This window comes from Talpa europaea (assembly GCF_964194135.1).
Source record: "Talpa europaea genome assembly, chromosome: 10".
NCBI lineage: Eukaryota > Metazoa > Chordata > Mammalia > Eulipotyphla > Talpidae > Talpa > Talpa europaea.
The window spans coordinates 104,575,410-104,587,254 of record NC_140077.1 but is presented as its reverse complement, the minus strand read 5'-3'; the positions used below and the strand labels follow the sequence as shown (position 1 = coordinate 104,587,254).

The following is an 11,845-nucleotide window of genomic DNA, read 5'->3' as shown; positions in this document are numbered from 1 at the left end:
TTTTATCTTCTTTACCCCCTTGATGCTTTTACACACTAAAGTCATATTCATTGGGTTTTAAATGGTTTTTGAATTACAACCAGTTACCTATGAATCAACCAGTATAAAGTCATATTCTAAGTGATATATGTATGCTATGACTATCTAATTGATTCCTATAGAAAAAAAGTGAACCAGATGTGAGTGCAGGTATATGCATACCTTTGACGGATTCCCACTGAAATCTGATCTCCACCTCCATGGAGATACAGTTTAACTTGGCGCAACAAACTGCTCAAACCCTGCCTTCCAGAGAAGCTGGCATAGACTCGTGAATGGTGGGAGTCTGCAAAAGATAAAAAACACCTATCAGCTGCTTCTTGATCTTTGTTCTGCTTCTGCAATTCATGCATAATATATATTATGTCCTTGGAAATGGGCTTTTATCTCCTGTCTCCTCCCACCATCATGTCAGAGTCTAATATATCATAGCGTAAGCCAGACATAAGCATCCTTTTGGAGTGAGCTGGCCAGTAAATTAACTTATGCTAAACGGCTGTCTGCCCATGACCGTCAACTCTATCATCCTTGTCTGTCTTTTCTCCTCTTTCCCAGACATTTCATTTCACTGTGGATGACATTTCATTTCATTCTCAATACCATTTCATCTCCTTGCAATGTATGAAATTTTTCAGTGAACAGGATACTCACTGACCCTTCTGAAACTGACAAGGATACTAGCACGCCCAAAACATGTTCAATAATACAACACTGCTTGGCTTCCCTTCTAGTCTCATCCAAGCTCATCTATACTTCAGGGGCTGAGTTATTAAAAAGAGCACCTGTCCCACCTGTGCTTGATTTCTCCAGCTGGACTGGGCCTTCACTGTAGACACACACACACAGCCTCCAGGATAGACTGTCACGGAAGGTCCTTCACAGGCCAGTAGGCAAAGGTCACCAAGAAATCAAAACTCAACAGCTCTTTTCTGTGTCCTTGCAGTGAGACCTTGGATGCTGGTCACCTGGAGAGCATTTGGTTGCTATGTGCTTTATGATAATGTAAAGAGATGTATATTCTTAGGTTAGTAACTTTCTGGAATCCTCTATAAACATACTAGAGTTGTAACTTCTCCCTACCTCTTCAGTCCAGATAAGGAATTATTTTTGTTATATAACTATTTATTGAGGTCCTACTAAGTGCCAGGATGTATGTTAAATGTTGAGGAGACAATGCTGGAAAAAAATCATCAGGCTTAGTTCTTTACAGAGTTTATGGTCTGGTTGAGGAGCTGAGCCTGAAAACTATTAAGCACATGGAAAGCACAGAATGCTACAGAAGCACAAGAAAAATCCCTTATACAGGGCTCAGACATCAGGAGGATTTCCAAGTGGGAACCATGTTTAAGCTAAGCCCTGATGAGTGAGTGGAAGTGACATAAGAGACTAGCGAGGGGGCACAGAAGAACTTTCCTGTGCATGAACACTTTGTTGTAAACACACACACACACACCCTTCTCCAGGAACTGTAACTGACATCTTACTATATATGCTCTCCTGAAACCTGAGAGATAATTTCTGGTCTGTTGTCCAGTCCCTACAGCTCAACTTTGTCCCCCCTCACTCCCAGCAACCGTGATCAGAGGCTCCCAGGAGGGGAAATGTCTCTCCAGTAGAGCAACAATGGCCAAAATGACAAAGATGTTTGTGACAGTTCTTAAGTGCTGGCATGTGATTCATTTCCTTTGATTCTGACAATTTGTGAGATTTTATTATGTTCATTTAATAGGTAAAGTAACAAAGGCCCAGAGAAGTTATCTAACTTGGCCATGATCACACAGCTTACAAATGGCAAACTGGGACTCAAATTGACTCCTAAGAGGTTTTGACATTTGTGAGATGTTTTAGACAGTGTCTGGTGCATAGCGAACGACACCTGTATTGGTTAAACAAATAATGAAAAATGTAATAAAATGGGTCTTCTGATTATAAAAACTTTTGCCTAAATCAAAATGTTTCTCTTGTGGAGCCTCCCTGGTGGCGCAAGGGGTTAAGTCTCAGCACTATGACGCTAACAGCAGCCACTGCAGCATGAGTTCAATCCCAGGCCAGGGAGCTGACCCACATGGCACAGCAGACCTCTCCTGTCTTGCCTGCTGCTCCCATCAGCAGTGCATTTTAGTCAATCTGCCTGTTCTGCCCCCTATTCTGTCTCTGGTGAATCCTCTCATCCCCTCACCTGCACCTCTGGCCTGTACCCCAGTTCTTATATGCATAAATAAATAAATCTTTTTAAAAAATGTTTCTCTTGTGTCCTGTGGAGCAGTGAAGTTATTTGGGGGATTTAGTAGGGGTCACCTTAAAGACTGTAGGATAAGACAATTAGAGTTCAAGGTCCACACCCTACACCCCCAACCAGAAAGTGAAGGCTTTCCCGGGGGCGGGGGTGCGGTGCCAGGCTCACCAGTGACATAGAATGCATATATTCTAAATATAGCATGCATATATTATCTAATTCTGTACATATCATGCATTTACTTTATAAACACTCTTTGGGAATAATGGCAATTTTAACCCAAACATGAGAAAGAGAAATAAAGCTTCCATATTTTCAATTGTATTATGCCCTATGGGAGAAAGTAGGTCCTACCCAGTGGATCACAGATACGAGTAAATAGCATTATCTCCTCTTCGAGAAAGACCTGGAAGCGTGAAATTTGAGAGATTTACATTTAAACCCCAAACCTTCAACCGCAGCCAGTTGCAGATTTGGGGTTTAAATATAAATATCGTTTGTAATAATGGATCTAATAAACCCTCTTACAGGATCATTGTGAAGAAGGCCTTGTTGAGTTTCACTGCTGAGTCTGGGCAGGAAGTGTCTGACACAGAGTAACATTGGTAAGTGCTCTGTAAATATTTGTGGAATGAATGAATTGAAGTGAGAGTATGAAACTTTCTAGCCCAGCATCAGGCTCACCAAAGATGCTTTATTTTCTTCAGGGGAAGATGAATGAATGGGTGGACAAAAAGAATGCTTTTGGAGAAGCACTAGAGTGAAATACTAATGGCAATAATGATAACACTTACATAGTCTGTGCTCCAGATACTAGTCTATGTGCTCACATTTTAACTCCTGTGCCCTTAGGAAAATTGTTTAACCTCTGTCTGTCTCAGTTTGCACATCTACAAAGTAGAAATATTAATGGTAGTGACCTCATAGCTTTGTCGAGACTGAAACTGGCAAATCCACACGGAATTCTTAGAACGAGTCCTCGTACGTAGTAAGTACTCAATATGCTTTCTCTGTGGTTAGGTTGTGCACTTCTGAGTTCAATAAATAAATGCTTTACAAATTCTGAGTTGAGTTTAAGGTCAGCAGTACAAGCATTTCAGAGGACATAGGACTTAAGCTGGATTGTCACTAAATTTGAGTGGCAGAGCAGAGTGGAAGGGAATTCCAGGAGGAGGGAGCTAAGACGCTGGGAATGGAGTTAAGAGTCGTCCTCTAAAGTGGTTGGATTCCAGCGTGACCATTCACTATTTTCCCCACCTGCCAAGTCAGGGTAATATCTGCCCCACGGGGCTGTTATATGAAGTTGTGAACATGAAGTTCTCAGCATGGTGCCAGGTACATTGTGCGCACTCAGTGTAGGTGACTAGTGTTACTGTTACCAAGAGCAATAGGAGGGCAGAAAGAGAAGTTGGTGAGACAATAAGAAAACCAGTGGTTCTTCATCTTCGCCCTTCTTAGTAGCACAAACCTGGTTTAAACGGAGTCTTAAATTTTAATGGTTTGGATTCGGGGGTGAGGCATGAAAACTGAACCTGAGCATACTACTTAAAATAACTATTGTTTTTATTTTTAAATTGGCTAATGTTAATGGTACTGTGAAACTAAATTACAAGAGTGTAAAGCAAATAGTCAGCTTTTCGGGGAGAAATGATTGCACTTTCTTTAAGCCCTTTCGTGCTGAGGGAATTGAGCCCTACATCACTTTTCTGTTGCTGGGGCAGGGGACAAGCAGAAACACGAGGTGGATCACTTTCCAGCCACTCCTTTGCATGCTCAATATAGTAAACTTCTAGGTCCCAAAATAATCTTCTTGACCTCAGCACTCTTTTGGATTCTGGTATTCCCTGTCTGAGCCTCGCGCCCAACCCCAGATAACTTACGGAAATATAAGCTGAAGCCTTTCTTTGCTCCTATCTATGACATGAATTGTTACTTTACTCAAGGGAACGCTCTCTCTGTGAAGATTACCTGCACATTTGGAATGGAAGGACCTTTTTTCATTGGAGCTTTATGCAATCAAGGGTGGAGTTCTGTGTATTTATATACCGTCTGCATAAGCCCTAAGCGAATTGACACACTGTTTGAAATATTGTAAATGTACACTCTTCCTTAGCTACCATACAGGCAATATCAACTGAAAAACATTGGGAAATTCCTCCCACCTGGATTTATTACTCTGCACTCCACCTGTCCAGGCCGGGGCCCTCTGCGTGAAGCCATCCTGACCTAGCAGCTCACCCCAAGCTCCTTCCCCTCTCTTCTGTCACACCATTGCGAACTTAGCCAGCAATGGGTTTTATCATCCAGTGTGCTCACTGTCTTCCCAATAAGATGACAAAATCCAAAGCGGAGGGCAGTCTAACTGCTCTTCTCTGCCATCACTACCAAGCCCCATGCACTGGCAGGGTAACTTTTTAGCCTTGGGTGGCAGAACTCCTCCCAGCTCTGAAATAGCTCGAGTAATAACGATGGCATGATTGCATAGTTATTTTCTTTGCTCCCAAAACAGAAAACACTTCATTCCTGAGAGGTCAACTTGAGGACAAGCATGTTCAGTTTTTAAACACTGTTTTTGATGCTTCACTACATGATAGAGTCAGTTAGTGTAGCAACGAGCCAGTCCTGATTATGGAGATTCAGTCTGTGACTCATTCCGGACTCTGTCCAGCTTCTAGAAAGCCCAAGGCTTCAAACAGTTCTATTTATTAATTGGATTTGGCAAGAAGAGTCAATTCTTTGTAAAAATACACAAGCGAGCTATTAAAAATAACATTCAAAGAAGAAAGTTAAATATAATGTGCAAAGGACCCAATTGCTTAATTCAATTACAAGTTTAGAAAAATAATTCTATTAAAATCTAAGTATTTCTTGGTAGTGTTGAAGTGTTAAAAAGAGGAATAAATATGGGATATTAGCTGAGTCTCCTCAGAGGTTGAGGTGGTTTTTTTTATTTCCTCCACGTTTTGTATAGATTTTAATCAGGAACACTCTATAAATGGTAGAAAGAGGAAGCAGGGTTTCTTAAGAGTGAGTCTCTTGAAATTTTATGCAGTTTTTACACATGTCTTTTTTTCAGAGAAAATCCAAAGCTTTTATTTGACTTCTCAAAGGGGGCTGTTAAAAAAGAATTAAAAACAGAGGCGTCCCTCCTACTCCAAGTTTGGGAGAAGGAGTAGCTTCCAGATTACACTTATTCCCAGTGTGTCTCTAGCTCCAATGCAGTTTTCACTTAGTTCAGAATAAACAAGCAAACAAAGAAAACAACTATCTTTAATAGTCTCAAAAAAAAAAAAAAAAAAAACCAAACCCCCACGGATAGTATTTATTCAGCTGCTAACGTCGTAGTCCAAGCCTCCCCTGGGCTCAGGGACCTGACAGGATTTCTAGACTTGCTATTGAGGACTTTGAACATCTGGAGTCCTCAGAGGAGTCGGGCTGCGAGGTCATTAAAAAGTGCTCGCTTTTTTGTTTGCCTGATTAAAAACCAGCATCATCTCCCTCAGGCCCCACAAAACCCACTAGAAGTGCTTAACTGATTCCGCCCCCCTCCAGTGGAACCACTCTCTGGACAGTTCATTAGGAGCTTCCTTTCCTAGAAGCTTTGTTTTCAAGCCGCTCAGCAGTGTCTATTACACATGCCACCAAAGCAAAAAAACAGTCGCCTGAGCTTGTGCAGAAAGTTCCTACAGAAAATAAAAATCAAAAAGACCACCTTCCAACCAGGGGCAGTGGACAAAATAAAGAAGTCTGCCTTCTTGTTAGTGAAATGGGGTGGGAGAAACGGGCTTTGAAAGCCCCCTGCCCACCAGTGTGTCCTCCGTGCCACTGCTGCTGGGGACCGTGGTCGTGACAGCGGTGACAGACTTTGGAGGGGACAGAAGATCTGAGAAGATTGCTCCTGGCTCTTGTGCTGTTGGGGGCTGCAGAATAGGATTAAAATACCAAGGATGATACAGAAAATAAAAAATGAGAGGACAAGCCTTATCTGTTATGCTTCCCGAGTCCTGAAACAGGTTTTTACCCTTCCTTCTCACCCCCAGAGCCCCGTTCTGTCGCCCAGAACAGCACGGTGTTTCCGCAGTGGGTAAGGGAAGGGAGGTATCATTAGAGAATCCTTCTTAGACATTTCGCCTTTTGTCATTTTTCTTAAGCATCTTTAAATCCTCCTTTTGATCCTTGCATGTTAAAATACATAGCTTTGGGGGAGATTATTTACTTCTTTTCCAAAAGCCTTGAAGATGTTTTATTACAAATAGGATGTTAATTCCCTGTGAGGCCATTTGAGAGCATTGGCCTCATATAATTCAAGCTGCCCCATGAAAAACTGCATCTCAAAGCAGAGGATTGGGGTGATTACGATTCAACCTTTGCTTCCTTCTTACCTACTACAGTCATACATATTTATAGAGATGTGGCAGGAGGATGTCAAGAATATTAATATGAGAATTTTGGAATCTCTTTCATTGTTGTTGTAAAAGCATATGTCTTATAACCATATCTATTTGTTCCATATATACACTTTTATTCTAGGTTGTAACTTCTAAAAAAATTATTTTCTTAAGAATTTAAAAATTTTTAATACAGTTCAAGTCAGCAGGCCCAGCTCACTTCAACTCCTTTACTGCCAAACGTGGGGGCAGGGACTGCTTCAGCTTCTCTACCTTCTCTTTGTCTGTGATGACCAAGGTGTACAGGTTTCTGCTGCATTGGACTTTAAACTTCACATTATCCTTGTTTTTCTTGATCTTCACAGACTTGGCATCCTTGCGCCAGGCTGTGAGCAGAAAGTCCTTGATTTCCTCAATTTTGTGAGGCATGGTTGGTTACAGGGCATTCAGGACCTTGCGGCCGGCACAGCCACTGGCGAGAAGGAGGCCGGAAGCTAAAAAAAATTTTTTTTAAAGGTTTATTTATTTATGCATACAAGAGCTGGGGTGCAGGTCAGAGATGCGGCGGGTGAAAGGATTCACCGGAGACAGAGTGGGGAACAAAACAGGCAGATGGACCGAAATACACTGCTGAGGGGAGCAGCAGGAGAGACAGGAAAGTTCTGCTGTGCCATGTGGGTCACCGCCCTGGCCTGGGATAGAACTTATGCTGCAGTGGCTGTGGATAGCTTCATAGTGCTGTGTCTTAACCCCTTGCGCCACCAGGGAGGCCCGTAGGTTGTAACTTTATTATTAACTTAAAGGAAAAGGTTTCAGCAAATTGGTATGTTGACAGGAAGGGGAGAGAGGTCAGTTCAGGTCCTGGTCCACGTTCAGGAATGGGAAGACTTTCCTTCCTTACCTCCTAATCTTGCCAGGTATTCAGGGCCAACTGCTCTTCTTGTGCAGTTCAACGTTGTTTGCTCACGTGCAAAAGGACACAAATCTGCCATGACTGGAATCATTTCTGTAAGGTGCTCACCAAGCCAAGTTCTGGCTGCTGTCAAAGAAGTTTTCCCTGGGGATGCAGAGAGGAGAGACCATGCCGATTCCCTGACTCATCCCTGTGGGCAAATCTGCACAGCAAGCTCCGTTCTCACAGTTCCTTGACCTTCAAATAACGTTCCTCTCAAGTGACCTTGGCTATAACTTTCTTCATTATCACATGGACCCAGTGATCTCTCTGTGCCGGGCCTTTTTCTCTCTTTCCTGCCACACCTGGAAGGGATGTTTTGTCATCTTGGACTTTGACTCCACTTTCCTCAAGCTCTGCAGGAGCTGGGTGTCACTCTCAAGGTGTGACACTCTCAAGGTGCTCTGCCTCTAGAATCACTGCTGCAAAACCAACATTGAACATTATCTCACTTTTCACCTTTGTTGCAAAAGTAGAACCTCTCTCGGATTTCTTTCAATTAGCAAAAATAGGCATTAATGTAGGTATTTCATGAAAGCCAATGCTAACTTTCAAAAAGGGGGGATAACTATATTTTGCTATGGTTCAGACTTTGGGGAAAAAAAGATGAAAAAAAGTCTTCTCATTTCCTCCTACATCTTTTCTATAAATAAGAAAGCTAATGTTTCCCCAGCCCTAACTATAGGCCTGTCCGTGCAGGACCTGGCCTCTATCTGCTTCATCACACTTGTCCTTTCTCGAGATGCTTTCTTGAATTTCTTATCTGATTCAGGCTCCTTCCTTCCCAGAGTCTTTGCCCAGAATAGTTTTCTTCACTTCCTTTGCTTAGATAGTGCCTGTTCATATCTCAGGCCCCAGCTCCTGCTCCTTCTTTGGTGATTCCTTTCAGATCCTTAAGACTAGGTAAATTCCTGCACATGAGTTTATAGAAGCAGATGATTTTCCTTCAGCATATTTAGTGAAGTTGCATTTTATGTTTCTTTGTGTCATTATTAAGTAATGTCTGCCTCTTTCACTAGGTTGCCCATGACATGAGGGCAGGGATATATTTTCCCATTCTCACCATTATATCCTCAACACCTGGCATAATGTGTGACAGGAATGAACTATTATATTTACTATAATAGTTGACTAACTTTTAGTCACTAGGCTTGAATCAGTACTATTTGGAAAAACCCCTGAGTAATTAAATTAGGTAAGATGAATCTGGATTTCCTAAGATTTTGTGTGATTCTCTAACAGAATAATTGAATCTGGCAGACGATCAAATTTGGAAGAAAAAGACTCAAAATTGAAATTCCGCAGCATAAGCTAAGTAATTATACTTATTAGTTTTGTAGTTGACTTAAATCGTACATACACAGAGCAGAAATATAATTCTAAAAAAGAAATTAAGCTTCACCTGCCCACAAGCTCCCATTTCTAGTCAGTAGCAGAAAAGTAAACAGATATTATATTTCCATTTAAATATGACTGTATTTTGGTTTCAAATTTAATTTCTTCTTGGCGATATTTGGACATTGTGGGATTTAAACTTTCCCCAGCATTGCCTCTTGGTACAAATGCAAGAACTTGTCATATACAGAAAAATTATTACCAAAGAGTAAACTATATGGTGGTGAATTCCCCTTAGGAAATATAAAATTAGATCCTTGCCCTCATATCACACACAAAATAAGTCTAAATATGAAAACAAAACTTGTAAGCTGGTAGGAAAAAACACAAAATAACATGACCTTCAGTTAGAGACAAGAAAAGTCAAATAACTAATATTAATTATAATATAACGAATATAGCGATAAAATAACTAAAAGAAACAAAGAGAGTAAGTTATCTCTATTGGTAAATAATAATTTAGAAATGGCCTAACTAGAAGATATGCTTGGATTAATAAGAAACTTTGATGTGTCTTGCTATAAAATAGTAAAAAATCATTCATTTTTTTCTATACTCATAGTAATCAGAACATTAAAAAGGAAAAGTATTCTACTTGCAGTATATAAACTACAAAACACTACAAAAAACTACCAAATGCTAAACTATGAAAACACTTGCAACTAAACTACAAAGCTCTTAGGATAGGGCCTCCCGGGTGGCGCAGCGGTTGAGTGCCGTGCTGCGAAGCTGTCTGCAGCCTCTGCAGCACCGGTTCAACTCCCAGTCGGCCAGGGCGAATCCCACATGGCACAGCAGACCTCTCCTGCCTCACCCACTGCTCCCCTCAGCAGTGTATTTCAGTCAGTCTGCCTGTTCTGTTCCCCACTTTGGCTCTGGTGAATTCTCTCACCTTCCTGCGTTTCTTACCTATACCCCAGTTCTTGTATAAAATAAATAAATCTTTAAAAAAAATTAAAATAAAATCCTGATACTAAAAAAAAAAATAATAAAACCCAAACTCTTAGGATAAATTAAGAAAATAAAGGTAATCTATGGTAATATGAAACAAAATTGATTATATAAATTGATAGGTATTCGTATTATATATACTTTCCCAAACTTTTTAACTAAAATTTTAAAACTAAAATATATCAAATGAATGCTTATTTTCTTGTGAGTTTATACATGAGTCTTTTTCCAAGTTTATCATTGACTGACTTTATAATAATCCTAAGAAATTAACTTGGTAGTAGTACATAGCTGTCAGTCTTTTTTGTCATTTGTTTTATTTGGTTTCCTTACATTTTGGTATCTATTTTAATTTTTTTAAAAATACAATGATGGGGCCTCCCTGGTGGTGGAAGGTTTAAGTAGCAGTGCGACCACCAGTACCACCTTGAAGGTCCACTGCAGCCTCCGGTGTTGGTCACAGACGGTGATATTGCTGTCCCATATGGCACAGCAGACCTCTCCTGTCTCCCCCACTGCTCCCCTTAGTGGTGTATCTCAGTCCATCTGCCTGTTCTGCTCCCCACTCTGTCTCTGGTGAGTCCTCTCACCTCCTCCCCCACACTGATGGCCTGTACCTAGTTCTTCTAAGGAAAAATAAATAAACACTTAAAAAATACAACAATGTTAATTACATAAACAGTATAAAACTCTTAGATATTTACTCTAGAGTGTAGGGGGCAACTTCCAGAACTGTTCAGAGGAGTTGCAGAGACTCAACCAGGCAGGTGGTAACATGAAAATGGCTCTAATCTTTACCCTCAGTTACCTGTTTCACAACAGGGAAAAGGAGGCTCGATAACAGCCTCGATAACACAGACAATGCCATTGCATTAACAGGAAGAGCTTAGTGGCCTACAAAGAGGAAGTTAGGGGAAAAACAAAAGCAAAAACAAGTGACAGCTCTTTCTTCCTAATACTGGAAATAAGACTGTCAGTAATTTTTCATTTAATTCTTCAATTGAACAAATATCTAAGCATATTAACAATCTACTTGTATTTAATAGGTCCCATTGGGGAGATATAAAGGGATACAATCCCATCTTTAAAGAAGAACCATGATGGAGCCTTCCCAGTGGCACAGTGAGTTGAGCAGCGCTGTGAAGCTGTCTGCAGCCTTTGCAGCGCGGGTTTGATTCCCACCGGCCAGGGAGACTCCCACATGGTGTGGCAGACCTCTCCTGTCTCGCCCACTGCTCCCCTTAGCAGTGTATTTCAGTCGTCTGTCTGTTCTAATCCCTGCTCTGTCTCTGGTGAACCCTCTTACCCTCCTCCTGCGTCTCTGGCCTGTATAAAAATAAATAAATCTTGTATAAAAATAAATAAATCTTAAAAAAACCAACTCTCATTCCAAAAAAAAAAAAAAAAAAAAAAAAGGAACCATGATCTTGTTGAGGTTTGGTGACTAAAATAAGCCAAAATGGAGTACAGTGCCACCCCAAGTCTTTTGATTTTTCTCCCCAACACATTGGCTGAGCTTTCTGATTAAAAAAAAAGTTGACTTCTTTGGGCTTAAATTGACCTGATGCATGAAGATGAATGTGCAATTTATAGTATGTGAAACCAGCAGGTCCAGTTTTTCTCAATACTATGTTCTAGTTCTTGTTTTACTTGGCAAAGAATTTTCTAGCCCTGTAGTGACAATAAGATGTTCAACAAGTAAGAGAAGATTTTAGTTCCAGAATTTGCAAGTCAAATTGAGAAAATATCTACTTCAGTTTAAGCAAATTTGCACAAACACACAAGTAAAGGAATTTAAATTTTACTTGTCTTCATTCAAGATAAATATGTATATTTAATGTCTTCTTTATTAAAAACATTCTAGCAGTTTTTAGGATTTATTTT

The 11,845-nt window shown here is 40.6% G+C and overlaps 1 protein-coding gene across 1 annotated transcript; it reads right to left on the bottom strand.

The window, feature by feature from the left end:
* Positions 1-6,879: 6,879 nt before the first annotated feature.
* LOC311179256 (large ribosomal subunit protein eL38-like) lies at positions 6,880-7,195 on the bottom strand (the record flags this gene model as incomplete). Its single annotated transcript, XM_084246363.1, has 1 exon — positions 6,880-7,195. The coding sequence occupies exon 1, from the start codon at positions 7,090-7,092 to the stop codon at positions 6,880-6,882; it is 213 nt and encodes a 70-aa protein (XP_084102489.1). The 5' UTR covers positions 7,093-7,195.
* Between the last annotated feature and the right edge of the window lie 4,650 nt (positions 7,196-11,845).